Source organism: Hevea brasiliensis, chromosome 9, assembly GCF_030052815.1.
Source record: "Hevea brasiliensis isolate MT/VB/25A 57/8 chromosome 9, ASM3005281v1, whole genome shotgun sequence".
Classification (NCBI taxonomy): Eukaryota; Viridiplantae; Streptophyta; class Magnoliopsida; order Malpighiales; family Euphorbiaceae; genus Hevea; species Hevea brasiliensis.
In genome coordinates, this window is record NC_079501.1 from 20,909,691 (window position 1) to 20,930,241 (window position 20,551).

At 31.5% G+C, this 20,551-nt stretch overlaps 2 protein-coding genes and 1 pseudogene across 3 annotated transcripts; 2 read left to right on the forward strand and 1 right to left on the reverse strand.

Annotated features, from left to right (window-relative positions):
- The first annotated feature begins 4,351 nt into the window (after positions 1–4,351).
- On the forward strand, positions 4,352–10,844 carry LOC110647852 (uncharacterized). The gene is made up of 13 exons (XM_021801858.2): positions 4,352–4,757; positions 5,805–5,902; positions 5,988–6,074; positions 6,166–6,331; positions 6,437–7,018; positions 8,078–8,220; positions 8,309–8,506; positions 8,624–8,714; positions 8,825–8,993; positions 9,454–9,564; positions 9,644–9,737; positions 10,370–10,484; positions 10,586–10,844. The coding sequence occupies exons 1-12, from the start codon at positions 4,617–4,619 to the stop codon at positions 10,476–10,478; spliced, it is 1,989 nt and encodes a 662-aa protein (XP_021657550.2). The 5' UTR covers positions 4,352–4,616; the 3' UTR covers positions 10,479–10,484; positions 10,586–10,844.
- Positions 10,845–11,879: 1,035 nt separating this feature from the next.
- LOC110647862 (uncharacterized) lies at positions 11,880–15,238 on the forward strand (annotated as a pseudogene).
- Positions 15,239–15,780: 542 nt separating this feature from the next.
- LOC110647861 (uncharacterized) lies at positions 15,781–20,138 on the reverse strand. 2 transcript variants are annotated; one of them, XM_021801883.2, is made up of 5 exons: positions 19,906–20,138; positions 19,773–19,817; positions 19,398–19,674; positions 19,143–19,318; positions 15,781–16,386 (listed from the first exon to the last, which is right to left on the reverse strand). In XM_021801883.2, the coding sequence occupies exons 1-5, from the start codon at positions 20,098–20,100 to the stop codon at positions 16,171–16,173; spliced, it is 909 nt and encodes a 302-aa protein (XP_021657575.2). In that variant the 5' UTR covers positions 20,101–20,138; the 3' UTR covers positions 15,781–16,170. The 2 variants fall into 2 exon arrangements, with proteins under 2 accessions (XP_021657575.2, XP_021657574.2); XM_021801882.2 differs by having other exon boundaries at positions 19,398–19,682.
- Between the last annotated feature and the right edge of the window lie 413 nt (positions 20,139–20,551).

Consider the following 20,551-nt stretch of genomic DNA (forward strand, 5'->3'; position numbering starts at 1 on the left):
AGAGAGAGTGAGGGCGGCACAAGGTGAGGAAGAAGAAGACTTTTGGTTATTTTTTTTTCTTTTCTTTTCCTTCTTTTATGTCTTATGAAAGACCAAAAATCAATTTAATTAAATATATTAATTATATTCTTTATGGCATCATGCATGATGTCATCTCCCTACACCTTTTTCATTTTCTCTTCTTTTTTTTTATTAGTTCTTTAATTTAATTGTCGATTCTGAAATTTTCTTTTCTCTGATTTTATTTGACAGTTAGGTCAGGAGTCAGCTCTGGGGTCAATTGACCAAATTGCCCCTCGCCGGTTTAACCCGATTTGCAAATAATTCAATATTTCTTCCGGCTCCTTGACCTAATTATTTGACTGACTTAACAATTCTTTTTTGTGATTTTCTCTTTTCCACTGTGTTCGTAATGGTCCTAAGGACCGCGGCGTCACATTTTACGGTTCGAAATTTGAGTTTAAAACGACTTCGCAATCCTTCCCGAGAAGGTCACCCATCGCTGTGACTCTCGGCTCGTTTAACTTCTTATGTTTTGTTTTTCTTATTTATACTTAACTAATTGGCAATTACTAATTATTTGTGTTTATGGCTTCTCTAGTTGTCTTAAGTATGGTTCTAATCCCCTTAATTGTCCGGACCGACTCCGGTCCCCGGAACAGTGAAATATACCAGGCTATACAAATAGGGGTATTACAAATTAAATTTTACATTATGCTATTGAATAATTGAATCGATCGGGTCAATTTCGTCACACCGGTTTACCAGTTCAATCGCCGGATTGATCGGATCATATCGGGTTACTTTTTATTTAGTTCAATTATAAATTCAGACTAGTTCAATTACTACTGGGAGCTAATATAGGTAGAGTAGCTACACCATTTAAGTATGCTTTAACATTTGAAATGTCTGAACTTAATCATGCGCATGACATTAATAATTTAAATACTACCAATAAACTTATATATTAGAGTTATCCGATATGATGCAACAATATCATTTAATAAATTAAAAAATCATATAAAAATTAATTTTATATTATGCTATTGAATAATTGAATCGATTGGGTCAATTTTCTCACACCGATTTACCAGTTCAGCCTTTGGATTGATTAGATCATACCGGGTCACTTTTTATTTAGTTCAATTACAAATTTGAACTAGTTCAATTACTACTAGGAGCTAATATGGGTAGAGTATCTACACCATTTAAGTTTGCTTTAACATCTGGAATGTCTGAATTTAATCGTGTGTATACATGACATTAATAATTTAAACACTACTAATAAACCTACATATTAGAGTTATCCGGTATGATGCAATAATATCATTTAATAAATTAAAAAATCATATAAAAATTGAATTTTACATTATGCTATTAAATAATTGAATCGATCGGGTCAATTTCGTCACATCGGTTTACCAGTTCAATCGCTTAATTGATCCGATTATACCGGGTCGTTTTTTATTTAGTTCAATTACAAATTCAAATTAGTTCAATTACTACTAGGAGCTAATATAGATAGAGTATCTATACCATTTAAGTTTGCTTGAACATCTGGAATGTCTGAATTTAATCGTGTATACACATGACATTAATAATTTAAACACTACTAAATATTAGAGTTATCCGGTATGATGCAATAATATCATTTAATAAATTAAAAAATCATATAAAAATTGAATTTTACATTATGTTATTAAATAATTGAATCGATCAGGTCAATTTCATCACACCAGTTTACAGTTCAATTGCCGAATTGATCGAATTATACCGGGTCGTTTTTTATTTAGTTCAATTACAAATTCAAACTAGTTCAATTACTACTAAGAGCTAACATAAATAGAGTATCTATACCATTTAAGTATGCTTTAACATCTCGAATTTCTGAGTTTAATCATGCGAATATATGGCATTAGTAATTTAAACATTGCCAATAAACCTATATATTTGAGTTATCTGGTATGATGCAACAATATTATTTAATAAATTAAAAAATCATATAAAAAATTGAATTTTACATTATGCTATTGAATAATTGAATCGATCGAGTCAATTTCGTCACACCGGTTTACCAGTTCAACCGCCGAATTGATCGGATCATATCAGATTGCTTTTTATTTAATTCAATTACAAATTCGGACTAGTTCAATTACTACTAAGAGCTAATATAGATAGAGTATCTATACCATTTAAATATGCTTTAACATCTGGAATGTACGAGCTTCATCATGTATACACATGACATTAATAATTTAAACACTGCCAATAAACTTATATATTAGATTTATCTAGTATGATGCAACAATATCATTTAATAAATTAAAAAATATATAAAAATTGAATTTTACATTATGCTATTTTGTATTGTTAGTTATATTATATTAGTTGTCCTTTTAAATTTTTAGTAAAACAAATAGTCCGTAATATTATGTTATATATAAAAATAATAAAATTATATATAAAAAAATAATTAATGAGTATGTACAACGAGTACAAACAAACGTGTAACACACGTTAAATAAAAAGATATATAAACGTAAGAGGTAAGAGGAAGAACATTGGTTAAACAAAAAAAACCCTAATTGTGTATATTATTTATAAAAACTATTAAGTATATGTTTAAAAATTATATATTGAAATAAAAAAAATATATAAATACCAAATTAGTTCAATTAATTTTAATTGTAAAGTATATTTATGAAATTTTTAGTTTAATTCTTCATATCAACATTAAAAAAATCATATATATATATATATATTAAAATTTATATAATTATAAATCATATAAATTATTTTTAAAATTATTTATAATATTAAAATTTTAATATAATAAAAATTGAATTAATTATCAAATATTTCTATTATATGAATTACTAATTATTATTAACATATCGTAATTTCATTCGAGCTCTTATTACTCTGATGATTGAACTAAAACATGACCAATTAGTTCCAAAACATAAACTTTGTTTTCAATAATCAATGAGATCATAAAATCACATATCAATGAAAAACTTTTTAATAATTAATAATTGAATATAAAAAATCATATTTATATATAAAAATAAATAAAATTTATTAACTAATAAAAAAAATCACATTAATAAATCAAGATATTAATATAATCATTAAACTAAAAATCACGTATGCTACCATATCTTTTTACAATATATCATCATCGATAGTTGTTAAAAGCTCATGCAAATTACAATGTGTTTTATAGGTTAATTAACGTAAAAAAAAATCATTCTAATTAATTTAAACTACACCATCAATGAGAAAAGATAATTATTTTTAATATAGTAAAAAAATTTTTTAGTTTATTAATATATTGTGTCAAAATAATAAGTATTAAAAATAAAAATAAATAAAATAAAGAGGTTTTTTCAAATTTAATTTGAATTTATATGAATTATATTTAAACTTATAATAGAGTAAAATGCTGAGAATGAAATCAAATCAATAATGTAGTTTAATACAAAAAAAAAATTTATGAGTACGTATAACGAATATAAATAATATGAACCGCACATTATAAAAAATTAATTAATTAAAATATATAAAATTAGTCAAATTTAATCATTAAGAATACTATTAAACACGGCCTGAAGGTTTAAATAAGATGAATGAGTCAATTATTCAATAAATAGATCATTAAAAATTAATTAAATATATATATACATTAAATAAATATAACACATACCTATTAATATAAATAATTAAATATAATTAATTAAAATTTAATTATTTAAAATAAAATTTTAATATTTATTAAGTTATATTTACATAAATTTTAATAATATTTTTAAATTTTATATAAAAGTATTAACTAATGTAATGCATAAAAATTTATTATAAATGTATAATTTTCTTTTTAATATGTATAAAATATTAAGTGTATGTTTAAAAATTATATATTGAAATAAAAAAAAATACAAAAACCAAAGTTAGCTCCATTTATTTTAATTTTAAAATTTTTTTATTAGGTTTTTAGTTTAATTCTTCATATCAATACTAAAAAAAAAATTATTGAATAATTGAATAAATTAGGTTACATTGATTCACTTTTTTAAACACTAAGTAGGCTGAGTTACATTGGGTACTTCCTTGTCTGAATTCATTATAAACCTAAACCAGTTTGAGAGTCAATTCTTCAATTCAGTGATTCAATCAATCGGTTCGATCTAAATCTAATAACTATGATCATTATCCAAATAATTTGTTCTTAGATAAGTATAAACATTAAAAATAGTAATAAGATTCAAATACAGAAAGATGATTTTTGCCGGTTGGCATCCCTATAAAAATAGGCCATTTCCTTTTTCTTATCTCACCATTGATACCCGAACCAAAGAGAGGTAAACCAAAATAAAACCCTAAGTTGAAGCCGTGCTCCACTTGCCCTCCAAAAATCCAAAATCAGGAAATTCATTTCTTGACCCCAAAAATTTTCAGTATTCTCAATTCTCTCCCGCCACTACAGGAATAAAGGGAACCAAGTGCAAACAAGCCAAAAAGCTGATACATTTTTCCGATTATCACTCTATTTTGTCTTTGATATCCATAGTTTTGTTTTGTTTGGGAAACACCTCCAAAAAGCAGTTGCACCAGTCATGGCAGTTAATTCTTCAGGTCTTAATTTGACAAGCCAAGCTGCTGCTCAAGAGCAGAAGAATGGTCCCTCTAATTGCCCCGGAGTTCGGGTCATTGGAAGAAGAATATATGATCCTGAAAAAGGGAAGAGTTGTCACCAAGTAATTTATCACTTTCTTTTATAAATTGAGTTTTCTATACCGATTTCTTGTTTTTTCTGTCGGGCTGAGGAGAACTAAGTTTCGATTATCAGTTTTTCATCCTTTCCCAGAAATATATATATATATATATATATATATATATATATATATATATATATATATAATTTGATTAACTGGCCTTTTTATTGTATGAAGAAGTTTCTAATTGTTTAATAGTCTCATTTTGATTCATTATAACGCGGGAAAATAAAAAGCAAAATTTCTTATTGATTTGAAGCGTTTAGTGCGTTTCTTTTGCTTTCTCGTACTGATTTGGTCATTATAAGGAAAACAATTTCTCTCTTTTCATTTAGTTTATGAGAAAACAAGGTCAAATGAATGAAAGTGTTACTTTGAATCTCATTTGCGTGGTGTTTGGTATCTTTGTTTTGATGATCATATTCATGCTGTTTGGAAAGGATATTTGCAAGAATTCTATTCGCTTGATTTCCTTTTTTTTTTTTTTAATGAATTGTCGTGTTGGAGACATAATCAATTCTTTTAATTTAAAAAAAAAATCATTTTAAAAGAAATAAAAATCATGTCAAAAGTAACTGCTTCTTTTAAATAAATAAATTGCAAGGAAAGAATTCAATTAAATTACCACACCATTATTTTTTTTTATTTTTTTTGAATTAAGAAGAGTTGAATTTTTTCGTTCTAGACATGACAATTGACCCAAAAAAAAAAAACCAATTGAATTTAATTATTGTAAAATTTTAGTTTCCAAACAGTGAATATATAATTGAGTGAGAATTCATTTAAATTCTTTTCTTGCAAATGATTTTTTTTTCCAAAGGAAGCCTTTGGAAATTAGTAAATTTAAGCATGACTTTCATTTATAATCATGTTGTTGTCCCTAAATCTATGATCCTATAGGCTTTAACCATAAAATGGGTTTTGGATTTTGTGTTTCTATTTCTAATTGTAATTGGTATTTTTTTCCTTCTATTGATCTATTTAGTTTTAATTGCTTGGGTTCTTATTCATTTATATTAATTGTTGAAGTGCCGGCAAAAAACACGGGATTTGGCAGCTGGTTGCAAGAACCAGAAAAGAAACAAGCAATGTCCCATTCATTACTGCCATAAATGCCTGCTGAACAGGTTAAATTTTGTTACTTTGATGAATTTTGTTGGACTTTTGCATATATGATATTGATCAATATGTGTTGGTTCATAATGCTATTAGGTATGGAGAGAAAATTCAAGAGGTAGTGCTGTTTGATGAGTGGAAATGTCCCAAGTGTAGGGGCATTTGCAATTGCAGCTTGTGTATGTAAGTACATTATATGATATTCTGATGTTTGGTGTTGCTAGTTGTATTGCTTGTTCTCTGGATGAATCTAATAGTATAACTCTGTTTCTAGGAGGAAAAGAGGTCATAGGCCTACTGGTATACTTGTGCACACAGCCAAGCAAAGTGGGTTTTCCTCTGTCTCAGAACTTCTTCGAGTTAAAGGTGCTGAGAATTTTGGTATTGATAGAATTGCAAAAGATGCAAGGGTTTCATTGAAGAAGCCTGGTTCCACAAAGGTGTGAATGTTTATTAATTATGGCAGTCATATTATGTCTTGAGGCTGCTTGGTCGATAGGGTTCCTGATTCTACAAATTAATACGTGGATTGATGCTTTTGACAGGAGTCTACACCTGCTTCACCAAGGAAACCAGAGAAGGAAAACTCTTTTGAAGGAAACAATGATCTGAGCGAGCATTTTCAGAATTTAACACTAATCTCTAACAAGAGGAAATATAAGAAAATGAGAAGGGAAGGATTACTGGGTCTAGAAGTTAATGATGATGATGAGGCTAGTTTGGGGGAGAGTGATCAGAATAAGCCTGGACTTACTGAGGAAGTTTCTAAAAAAAAAGTGAAGACAAATGAAGATGATGAAAGTGTTGTGGTAGAGAACAGCAAGTCTAAGACACAGTATGAGGATATTCCTAAGAAAGAACTAAAGCAAAATGGAAAGGAAGAGCTGGATGCTGCAAATCTAAAAAATGGAGCTGTTTTGAGTGATGTTGAAAATGATAATCTTGATACCAAGAACATGACAGCTGTAGAGTTGGGCAAAATTGTGGAGCACCACAGCAAACAAATTGATGAAAAAATTCCATTGCCTTCAGCCACCTGCTTAACTACTGTAGCTGGGATTGAGTTACCCAATGAAGATGTTGGGGATGCACTGCAATTCTTCGAGTTTTGTGCTGCTTTTAGTGAGGTACTACCAAACCCAGTGAAATTAATAGTGAGCCAATTGTGATATTGTGCATGTTTTTTATTGACTGGAATGTTGTGGCTTTTGTTGGACAGTTCGACTTTTATTAAGAAGAAAATTTAGAAGAAAAAAATCTATATCTTCATCTATAGGTGAATTATGTAAGATATTATATATCTTACACATTCAGTGGTTATAACCTTCATTTTGGGTTTGTTTGGCTTTAATGTTAGAGCTATTGTTGAGAAAAATGACCCCTTTAAATTTGTTAGTTAGATGATACTCTTTGTGCCATAAAGATAGGCTCACTTTCCTTTTTCATTTATCCTAAGTTATAAGCCATTTTCTCTTTTGAAATGGCAGTTTATTTATTTGTTTACTAATACGTCTCTACTTAATAGTCATTGAAAAATTAAAATTCATTAGTTTCAAGAATAATTTAGTAACACGTGTTATTTAATTTTTAATAGAGTAATATGAGTGGAGGTTATATTAGAAAAAGACTAAGCAAAATTAATTGCTTTTTCTAAGCAAAATTTATTGCTTTTTTTACTACATTTTCGTAAACTATCTGAATATACCAGTAGAACTATCTTTAAGGTACGAAAGGAGTATTAAAATTTGGGTTAAAATTAAATTTGATATGTTTTAGCCATAAGAATTTCAAACTAAATAACTATTTTGAACTTCTTTTTTAAAATAACTAAATTTGATATTTTGATATTTTCTTTTTTAAAAGCACTTTTTTAGCCTTTTAACCACAATGCCAAGTGGAGTGGGTGGTCAATCAACTGTTAGGTTGCCGGGCTTATGTGTCTATAGTTCACTTTTGTTTGTTCTGTGTTGTCGCAACGATAACGCCAACTTCTTTTTTGTTTAAAAGTTTATGTGCTTGCTTTTGTTTTGTTTCAATTTCTACAAAGATTAAATGCTTCAATAACTGAATAATTGACTTATGCATTCATATAGCTTATTTTCATTTTGATCCCTTGAGCATTTAGACATCTAATAATTATTCTTGTTCCTTAATCGTTTATTTATTTATGGTTATTGTGTCATTAGGTTCTTGATATCAAGAAAGGGCAAGCTGAAGCTGTCATTAGAGAAATAATAGCTGGCCAAAGAGAGTGCCGGTCACAACACTCGTTATTAGTGCAGTTTCACATCAAACTATTGTCCCTGATACAAGAGGATACGGGAGAAGTGTATAAATTTCTTCCAGAATATATTTGTTCTCAACTGCTTTTGCTTTTGTTAGGATGGATTGTGATAATCTGTGGTTTTCTTGTTCAGATTTGCAGACCTAAGTCCAGCAAATGGCCAAAATTCATGGTTGAAAGCTCTTGGGAAATGTGTCTCTAAATGCAAATTCATATCATTGGGATTCCCCTCTGATTGTTTTGATACTGGTGATGAAGGATATGATATGTTGAGTACCTCACAAAAGTTTAAACTCTTGAATTTTCTATCTGATGAAGCTCTTAATACAAAGTAAGCAAGAATTTGGAAATCCTTCTTTTTTATAACAAGGTTCTTTTTTTTTTTCCCATTTGATTATTCCTAATGAGAGATGCTTTAGTCTTATGTTTGTTTTTGATATATTTCTAGATATTTGAGGAGTTGGATTGATGATCAAAATTCTAAATTTGTTGAAAGACAGAAGGAAGCAAAAGAAAAGGTTCATGCAGCGAAAGATAAGGTATCAAGTGATTCAAAATGAATATGTTGGCTTTTAAGGGATGTTCTTGAATCAACTTTTATTGTGAAATGGACACCCCTAAAAATATGTTCTTTTGGATTTTGGTACAGGAGAAACATTTGAAACAGAAGATGCAGGATGAGGTGGCTAAAGCCATCAATGCAGAAAATGGTGCTCCCTTCTCTGTTTCTGAGCACGAAACTATAGTGTCACAAATGAAAAACGAAGCTGCACAAGCTCATGCAGAAGTGATGGAGGCTATGGGGATGGTACCCAAAAGTATGGGATTTCCAATTTTTCTAGTTTTTTTAGAATATGAAATTTTTGCATTTATTTTCCTAAATTTTAGTGAGTTCTTTTGTTTATCTTTTAGGCTTTTGGACATTATCTTTGTGGTTTGTATATAAGCTACCTAAAATGCTCTTATAATGGTCACAGAATACAGAAATTGGGGGAACTAGCGAACTAGATGAAGTGATGTGGGTCATTTGTATGTATGGCTTAATTTAATTGGCATAGCAAAATTGTGTTGCAAACTAGTATATGTAGGCCTGCCTGAAGATCGAGTTATCTTATTCTGAGAAACCCCATTACTTGCTGGCTGGATTCTATATGGCCATGCAGCTTGTGCTATTATTTTTTTTTTCCCCTTTTTTTTGTGGTGGGGGGAGGAGATTACATGCAAAGTTTGAAGTGTGTTAACTTGTGTATCTAACCTTGCTTTGCATGATGTCATCAGAGAGACAAAGATCTGATGCTTTTAGAACAGACCCTATGCTTGTGGATGCCAATGGTCGTGCCTTTTGGAGACTAAAAGGTTGTAATGATCAACAGGATATCTTGCTTCAAGGTTAGGCTGCTTGGTTTATTTTGATTTGTGCAGATCAAAGATGCAAGTTTGGGTCTAACTATTCTTTTTTCTATTATAGATATGGGAAGCCAGACTTCATTTGCGCCTGAGGAGAAATGGTTTGTCTATGATGCTGAGCATAAACAAGAAATTGAGAAGTACATCTCCTCAAGGTAAACATCATATACTGATTTAAGCACTAAGGAGACAATGCTATATATTGACTTTTCTGTTATTTTGTTTATTTGCTTAATGGAGCATTTGTATTTTTTTTTTTTTTTTAATTTTAACACAAGGGTAGGAAACCTATGATAATTCAGCTTTGGAAATTTAGTTTTTAGCTTAGAATGCCTATAAATGGAATTTCATAGCATCTTTTGATTGATATTATATGCTACCAAGAGATAAGGAGAGCAGAACAATTAATGGTATATGCCATCACATATAGGCTTTTACCTCTGGCTTGTCATCTTGATTATCTGATGATACTGGAAGTCCAACTCCAACAATAGTTTTGGCCTTTTGTTCTAAACTAAACCAATCAGAAATTTTAATTTAGATATTTCATGGGTTTACTTTTATCTTGTTCCTCTGGCAAGTCATGTGTTAAGAACAATAATCGAAGCAAAAAATAAGTTGCACACTTAGCTATTGAAATGTCACATTTATGATGATATTTATGAACTTGGGTGAACCAGGCAATAAAATTGAGGTATATTTTATGAAGAGCGAACGCCAGAATTAATCTGTTTAGATATTTTATTTTTCTTGTTTATATGCATAACCGTTTCATCTCTGATTTCAGGACAAAAAGGCATAGGGTTCGAAAAGTTACTAAAACCCCTCCTGCTGGAGACGGGGAAACATGCTCTTTGGATGCTTTTTCTGACAGTTTGCCATCTTATTGTGCATAATTGGAGGTAAGAAATTGTAGTTTTATGAAAGAGTTGATCGCTAAACAAATTTAATCGTTGTAGTTCAAGTTTAATGGTGATTTGGTATTGTTTTTATGTGAAAACAGATCAAGGAGTAAATTCTGAGATTTATCAACCACAGTTTTGTACAGTGGCATCATGCAAAGTCATCTGATACAGAGCCTATAATATTTGTATATGCTTCAATAATGGTGAATTTTTCACCTTTTTATAGGGCGGCTAATTGTTTATGTTATTGTTGTTTTGGTATGCGACCTTTCTTGTAAAGGTCATTATTTCCTTGCATGTAAAACTCTGAATAATCTATAGAGGAAACAAATCATGTGCAAGTTTTCCTTTGCTAAATCTGCAGTTGTTAGCTTTATGAAAATTGGTTTCTTTTGAAAAATTCTAGTTTTCTAATAGAGGGTGTAAGTTAAAAGGTGACATGAAATTTGGCATCTTAGATCTATTCAATTGAAAATTTTTATTAATAAATAATATTGAAAATGTTTAAGATTTTAATACATTTGTATTTTCACATATTAGATACGAAAATTAAAAAATAATAGTAGAGGAAAAATAAAATAATTATGCTACGTGATTTACATAGAACGCATCATTGATCATGTTACAATAATTTAGTCTCCCAAAGATAAAACAAAAACATAAACTGGACACTGTGTAAAGGGGGGTGGGGGGTGGGGGGGAGAATATGGGGTATGTAGATGGTATATGATTGTAATTTTATAGGGGTAAAAGGAATATTTTGTAATTTATTTTATTTATTACTGTCATGTGTCCAGTTAAAGTACTTAATTTGGATTGTGTGGTACTTAATTTTAACTCTTCAAGGTAAGTCAGTCAATAAAAATCTTATAACAATATGAGAAAAATCAATGGCATAGTTAGCATCGGGCCTTGTAAGGCCAATCAAAGAATCATCACAAGCATTTCATACGAGTGAGATTTCACATAGCTAGCTTCGTAAGTATAAAAGGCACAACAAACAAAAAAGTATAAGCATGTCATGAAAATGACTATTTCATTCATTCATATAACATGAATACAATAATTAATTATAGAGAAGAAAGAAAACTTAATACAAGTAAGCAAAGTGGCTAAGCCAATTCTCCGCAAGTCAACTGCCCATTCCCCTAAAGAGCAGACAAAGTGAACCCAGTCAATCTCCTTAAAAAGTATTTAGGATAACGTTACTCTTAGCAAGAAAAGAAATCACTATATTTCAATTGTCACATCCTCTGAAATTACATAAACCTAAATAACCAACCAATACTATCACCTCCGCCACCAATACCAGCCTGCTTCTGCTCCCATGTGACCCTTTCTTTCTCTCGTCATCTATCACTTCACTGCCTTTGCCGCAACCTCTTCGTCTCCATGCAAGATTGGGTGCAAAACGACACCACCGTCTCGTCTCAAGGTGCTGTTTCAACTCGGCCTTGTACTACAGCCTCGCCGTCTTCTGCCAAAACTCTTGTTCCCGATGATGATTTCTCTCTCGCGAAGGTCTTAACCAAATGGGATTTCTCTTTGTTCCATTTTCTGCTGTTTTATGGCAAACTAATATATTTGCTACTTGCCTCGCCTGCAGTGTGGTCAGTCGCATTCATTTATTTTGAGAAATGAAATTAGGTTATATGGGAATAAAAAATTTCAAATTCAAGTTTGTAGTTAAAAAATATATGTAAGTTTTGATCCGCATTTTTGAGTCTATCAAACTTCAGAATGTTAAAATCCTTTCATTTCCTGCTCCTCCTCTCCAAATTCAACCTTATGCTATTGTCCGATATTTTCAGGTCTCATTTCGTGTTATTGGGCTGGGTTTCAGGATTTCACTTTTTTTGTGAGTTCTTTTACCTTTTGATGGTACCTAGTACTCTTAAGTTGAATGCTGATTGTGCATAATCTGCAGGTATGGTTTTGGGGCATACTTTCCTTTTTTTTTTTTTTAGAATACACTATTACATTAATGTGTTTACTGAATTATATATGTATAATAATGTGGATTGACATGGGGTCCAACTACCAACTAGTATTAGTTTTTTCCATGCACTTGCAGCAACTCTTTGAATTTTAAGTGTTCTCATACTTCAAGTCCACATAAATGGGTGTCCATACTTTTGTTTCAGTTTCAGTGGAACCTACATATACATATGAGATGATGTGGTTGTATAAAATAATAAGATGTCTAAGTTGGTAAGTGTGAAATGGAATGCACACCGATCTTGTTCCTTGATTTGATAAACTATTGTTGCTTGTCTTGTACTCTGGTTTGATATTGTTCTGCTAGATTTCCTTTCTAGGTGGCTTTAAAACCATATGTAAAATGTTGAATTAGATTGTTAACTGCTTTATTCTAATTAAACTGGCAGCAAAGTAATGTTGCTTTCCCTTTGACTGGTGCAGTATGCAGAACTGAAGCCATTACCATGACTGACTTATTCTGATGCTCACATGTTAGGGAAACAAGTGCAACTCCAATCTTTAAACAGTTAATTTGACTTGGAAGATTTTGTGAACTTGGGTTAGTGCTGAACCAATTTTCAAGTATTAAATCAAAATATAAAATGCAGAAATTGAAAAACATCTCCAAAAACAGGGCCTTTTATCGGCTGATTTCCTTCTAATAACACTGCCAATTTGCATTTTTGACTACTTATTTTTCAATTGACATTGCATTTGCTATAGGATTAAAAAAATAGATGAAATTTCTATGTACACAGATGTAAATATTTAAGGGCCATAGTTATTCATTCATATATGTTATCGTGGTTATGTTGGTAATGCTGATGAACAATTACTGCAATGCCAATGATGGTGGTATGGTGCTAATGGTGATGGTACTAATGTTTTTTTTGTCTCGGTGGTAGTGGTGGCAGTAATGATGGTGTTTTACTGTGGTGATGCTAGTGCTTTCAGTGATGGGAGTAGTGTGGTTATGGTGGTGGTAGTATCTGAGGTAATGGCTGTGGCATTATTGGCGGTGATAATGGTAGTATGATGAAACATTACTATGTGTATGGCAGGATGCATGCTATGCTTGTCAACTTTCATAAATGGAATGACTTATTATAGTCTTAATTAGGTCAGGATGATGTTACAAGATATCGATACGAGATGAGCTGCAGTTGGATGAGGCACTGAAACGAATTTTCCAGTATGGTCAGGTATGCTATGTAACCTTTTCATACTGCCTTTAGCCCCACTCTGCTCTCTCATTTTATTATTACTGTTATCTGTTTCATCTATTAAAAGGATAGGTTTTCTTTTTTATATAAAGGATTGCTTCCATTAGTATGTTTGATCTGCCTTGCATTTCAGGGTGGAGGAATTCCAAGGAGGAGTGCGCCTATTCTACAGATGATTCATGAAGAGGTATGTTTCATTAACATTCATTAAGAAACAAGAAATGATGATTGGCCTGCCATAGCAAAGCATGAAAGTGAAAGAATTCAATTCAATTTAATTGAATTTTGTTTGACCATTTCTTATGTTTGGAAAGTTTAAAGTTGCTAGAATTCAATTCTCTTCGTTTAAAAATATAAGTCATTTTGAAAGAAATTAATTCATGCCAAAAGTAATATGATTTTGTAAGAATTTAATTTATTTAATGAAATCTCCTTATTGAAAGCCCAAAACATTACTACTTTTATATCTGTTTCTTTGTAAATAAGGCTAAACTAGGAATTTAAGTATATTCATTTTCTTACAAAAAATCATTTGAATTGAATTCTTTTATAGAATTGAATTGAATTCTTTTATAGAATTGAATTGAATTCTAATACAAGAATCATTCCAAACGCTAAGGCATTTACTTTTCAAGTTTACAAGTAGAGAAGACTAATGATCTAGTTAGAACATCTTTTGTTTATTGAGTGATGATGAGGATTTAATTTGATGTCTTTTTCTCATTTTATTGCATTGCTGAAATTTGACTTTCGTTTCTTTCATCATCATCATCATCATCTCTCTCAGCGGGGTAGTGGGGTGGGTGTATCAGTGATTATATGACTTGATACCATTTAAACAGGACCTTGATTCGTAAATTACTTTTTTGGATGAGGCTCTTAGCTACTTATTATTGATAACTTAATTATTTTTGTTTTTATCATTGTCATGGCTCAGGTAACAGAAGATGGTAATACTGCCAGTCCTGGTGTTTGAGGCAAGCATTACACTTGTCGGATTTTGAAAAAAAAACGGGTAACAATTGCATGAGCTTGCAAAATTGACTTTCTGAGTGTTGAATATATGTTACTTTGGGTTTATTATGCAGAGGCTGTTTGAAGTTCTTGGTTGTGTATAAGCGTTTGATATTCTTTCACCCTGTATACTCCAGTAAACAAATAGTTGGAAGCAATACTTATGCTGAAATAACGATTTTCAGGCAAAATTTGCTTCATTCTTTGGACCCAACATCGCAGCTGAAGTTGGTGAGTCTTACTTCTCTGTCTAAAATAAAAATTTTGATGTCATTAAGGCATGTAGCAGCTGGAGAATTGCGTGCATATTGAAATAATGAAATTTGTATATAATTATGGTTTACAGGGAATGGGGAGAATAATCTATGCGAAGTCCGACTAATTTCAAATTTAAATGCCATCTTCATGAAGTTTTGATGGTATCTATTTACTTTGGCTTTTGTTCATTAAAGTAGTATATATGAAAGATGAATGAACAAGTGAATGAAACGATGGACAAAGATGATAAGAAAAATACAGAATTACTAGCGAGTATCTTTTTCTATCAAAATGGATCTCTTATGGTCACGAGTAAAAGGCCAAGGGCAATTTTTTAAAAAAATATAAAAAAAAGGAAAAAAAAAAAAAAGAAGTACTATGTCGCATGGCGATTTTTAAGCAAGCTTAGTAAGGTGATTGCTCTCATGAAGCTATTTTTAAGGCTTAACTTTAAAATATATTCCTATTTTGAAAGGGATTAATAAGATAAATGAAAATTATAAGTTAATGAGTTTTAATTCAAATGGTATTGAATCGTTTTAAAGTTGTAATAAGATTTCAGTTTGAGTAATGTACATATTATTCTAGTGGGCTGTGTTGAACTCAAAACAAAGGATTAAAGATATATACTCGAATTCCTCATCATGACTTGATTAATAAGAGTTCCAGTAAATTCTAAGTCCACAAACCAAAACAATTTTTTAAAAAAATTGATGCTTGTGATTTTCAAATTGAATAATTGTGATAGCTAAAAGATTTGCCTAAGATTTATTAATTCCTTCACTGAAATGAAATTATGATATGTGGGAATGAGTGTAAGAGATGAAAGAGGGATCCCTTCCATTATAAAGCCACAAACAAAAGCGCCCACGTGAACCCAAAAGCTGTCAGCTAATTTCCACCATAGCAAAGGAACAAAACAACACATAACGTCGCTTGCCACTATAAACCACGGAAAAAACAAAAAAAAGGTAAGAAATAAAACGGAAATAAATAAATATAATCATCATCATCATATGCCACTGCCACTATCTTTCATCTCTGTCCATTCATAGTTGCTGCCCTCATTTTCCCCACCACAGATACAAATCCATGCATGCATTGCCAAAATCTCTCTTCCCTCTGTCTCTTTCTTTCTTTCTTTCTTTCTGTTTGCGGGGGAGAAGGAATCTTGAAAACCCTCCAAATATTTCACTTTCTTTTTTTGTTTAACATCCTTCAAGATTAAGAAGAAAGATATTCCTCTTTCTTGTTTTGTGTTTCTTTCGTTGCCTTCTTCTCATCCATGACAAGCACCCACCCTGCATGCTGCTGCTGCACCTCCACATTTGCTCGTTTTCCTTTTTCTTTCTCTCCTCTTTTTCGCTTTCTCCTTTTGTTGTTTCTTCTTCTTTTTCCCTTCTTGTTTCTTTCTCTTCTTCCACCTGCCATTGCCATTCACATCACTTTGTCACATTAATTATTCCTATCGCTTGTGCTTTTCTGATCTTTATACATTTCTTATTATCTTGCTGAATTAGGAATGTTTAGTCACTTCATTGAAATTTTCTTTCTATAAATAACAAGAACATACTTCTGTTTGTTTTCTTTCTTTTTCATTCTTTTTTTTGGTGTGTATGTGTACTGTGTGGACTCGTCAATGTTTTTGCATTGAAAAGTAAACATGCGCCACGTCTTTTTCCATTGGTGGTGATAGATATTGTTTTATTTATAAATTGAAATTTTAATTATAATTGGACAACACTAAGATACATGTTAACAAACCAATTAAAAAAAAAAACTGAATCTTGCTGAAATAATAGCCCAATAATAGATAGATTTTATTATATATTTTATGTCTTGAATCATAGTAAATCAGGTTTAGATAAACAAAATCCTATCATTTAAACACTACATATGGCATTTTCTCAATTATTGCAAGTTCCCTTATCCTTTTTTCAATCTATAAAGTACGTAGATTCAAAATTCTTAATTTGTTTTTCCTTGATTCAAGAGAAAGAAAAAAGGAAATAAGGGTTGTCAGATTTTGAATTTTGACCGCATTATGACACAGGTATGCGCTAGATTATTGTACTATTCACCTAAATAGTGAAAGAGAGTGAGTTTAGTTGAGAGGAAAAAAATAAATAAGTTAACTTTGTCATTTTCACAATGAAATTTTAAGAATGTCTAGGGTAAGATATAACACTCAAACCAGGCAATTCCAATGTCATTTAACTTCAACCGTTCATCATCTAGCATAGACATTTGTAATAATATTCTTCAGAATTAAGCATGATATTGCAGATTGAAAAGGGGAAAATTTGAACATAAAATACTTTTCAAAAGGTTAGTATGACTACTAATTAGATCTTATCTCTGCCATATGTATCTTCTATACATTCTTTGAGGTTCTTTTCAATTAGTTTTCTGCTAGGTTAGTACCATTCAATTATACAAACTCTTTTCAGAAACAATCCTTCCAATGGGGATCATTTTATATATTACCATTTATATTTTAAAGAACAATGTGGTTCAAACTTTCAAGTGCCTGAACAGTACTTTCTCAATTCATATTATGATGCTTGGGACTAACAATCACAGAGTTCCTCAAGATTTCCAATATCATGCAACAGTGGTGTCACAATTTTCTCAATAGAAGTTACAAAAATGTGCCCTCCCCTGTTAATGGTACCCCAAGTGCAATGATACCATTATTTTGTAACCATCCCTAAAACACATGGCTATTTTATCCAAAAAGAAGAAAGAAACTGAAACCAGGCAGTGACTTTAAGCTTTCGTTGAGAACCCCAAAGAAATGAAAGGAGAAAAGAAAGTTAAAGCAACAATAAAGAGAGAGGAGAGGAATTGACCCATCTTCAGTGTGGCACCAAATAAAACAAAGAGGAGAGAAACAAAAAATAAAGGAGTAATTCCATAAATGAATCAAGAAAAGGAATTATTGGAAGGGTAAAAAAGATGGATAGTGTTGAAAAATGCTATGCGGCCAGTTGATTTGAACTCCCAAAATGGGTTATAACTTTATGTGTTTTTAGGTTTTTACTTCAGCTTCTGAAAAAGAAAGAGAAGAAAGAAAGAAGAAAGAGATCTTTTGTTGTCAGAAAATTATTTCTGAGAAACATAGATGAACACAAATGAACGTTTGTACTCGAAGAGCAGGATACTTAGAGGGGGATGACATGCATGGAATCCTTGGATGTACAGTTGGGGGCAAAAGTACCCATCATTTTGTTCGAGGGACCTGACCAATTATCATCTATTAGTCCCCCATGTTGATAGGGCACAGATAAATTATATGTATGGACAAGTTGTGCCAAAACATCTTGTTCTTAATTTGGAACATACATGCTTATATAGCACAAGGGGCCAATCTACTATAGTCCCCACCTTCGAAGGGTACTTTGTAATTATTCAACATCAATCAGGCAATCTTATATCATTTATCTCATCTAGAGAAACCAGCCAATCAGCAAGGGGAAGAGAGAGAGAGAGAGAGAGAGAGAGAGTTATAGATGTGCAAGGCATAAATGCATCAAGGCAAGATCCAAGCAGCTTTAAGAAAATTAGAAAGAAGAAAAATGGCAAATATTTTTGAACTTCACTTTTTGGTTCTTGAGTTCCCTTATGCAAGTGCTAGGAAAATATGCACTTATGATATGAATGATTCGCAGCTAGCAGAAGGAAGGAAGGAAGTAATAAGCAAGGAGCAGTACTTAATTATATCACATCAATCCCAAATCTCTAATGCATGTGGATGGGATCCTACCTAACTTCTTCAGTTGTGCTTTATTAGATAATATGCTGTGTCTAATTGCTTTCTTAAAGGAACGCCTAGGCTAAATCTTAACTAAAACTTACCCAGAAGGGGAAAGGTGGAAATGTATTCAGAATGTCTGTCATAAATTTAGAAGAAAATCTTGCTATAGTGAATAAAGAAATGAAGATAATAAAACCACATCTCCATACTCTAATGAGACAAAACATAATGAAAGAAAGAAAGAGAGAGAGAAAAGCATCTATGATCCTAAGTTCGAACTAGAACAATTAAGAGACTGTTCAATTCTGTTACTTATTTTAATTCCTTTTACTAAAAAGGTCAACTTTAATTGACCCTTAATTAGAATCTATAATTACAATAAGTGACTGTATTGAAAAACAAGAAAAAAACATAGTTTCGTACCTTCCCTTCAGCTCTTAACTTGTCATTACATTTAGGAGAATCTCCAACTGCTTCACATCTCTTGAAAGATCTCTCTGTAATAGGAGGAGTAGAGGTAGGACTAGGGCTACTTGAACTAAGGTCAGGTGGTGTACTTTGAGTCCCAACATCTCTAGTCATGCCTTCCATTTTCTTTTCTACACAGACAAGCTTAATCAATTAATACATGAAACAGAAAACATAAAACGGACGCTAGGCATGAAAACAGGGTAGAACCTTGAAGGGGAAATTGAACACAATCATCTGGTGTTGCAACGGAGGGCTTTGTGTGGACTTTCTTCGAATGGGAAGAGTAAACAAGAGGTGCAGACATTGTAATTCTATTTGCTGGGTTACGAAATGATCTCCCGCTAAGAGTTTTTGCTGACAAACATTCCACTGGCACCTCTCCTGAAAGCGGATTGCATATATACTTCTCCGCGTCATTCCACTTAGAATTCAATGCAAACCCATCTGGTGATAAGCAATCCCAGCTGTTATACACTGCTCTTGCCTGCAATGCTGCACATGCACGACGGAATAAACTTCCAAAACATGAAAAACCCACTATCATACATAAAGATAAAAGCTTTAAAATGGTAAGTAATGCACCTTTGAGAGCAGTAGTGAAGGAGTATGTTGATGGGTCAATTTCTTCTGAAAAAAGCACAAGTACCACAGAAGTTGGTTTTGCTTGAAAAATGGAAACTAAAAAGGAAGAACAGATGCAAAGAAAGTAAGAGACCTTTGAGAGGATAGCCAGGAGATGAAGCGGTGCTAGAGATGGTAATGCTTGATCTAAAAGACCTTGCATCTTCTCTGAAACTTCTGATATGTGATCCTGAAAACCTTCTTGATTTGGTGTTCTCACGACTGATTTGAGCCCTTGAAGCCCATTCTCTGAGATTGAACTCTGGTTCCTCTCGTCGTCGAGAACCATAGGGAGATTGTTCCGTTGTTGAATTAGCCATGAATCAATGATCTGCTTCCCACCTTTTATATAACTCTGTACTGTAAATAAACAAGCAAATAAAAAAATATGGTAATCTGCTTTTTTGCCACATCAGCATGACAGCATAGCATGACAACATATGATGTTGCCACTACAGTACTACCGCCACCAAACATCTAAGCAAACCCTCACATTCATTTCACCAAATAATAATAATAATAATAATAATAATAATAATAGACAATTTTAAAATAATCCACCCAAAATAAAAATTTTATATAAATTTATATAAATTATAAATTATTTTAAATAAAATGAATTGAAATGAAATTGAGAAATAATAGTCAAAATTTGCCACGCCAACATATTAAAAATATGGAGCTTAAGAAGATAGATGTGGCAGAAAATAACTACAAAACAGTGAAAGGTAGTTTTCAAA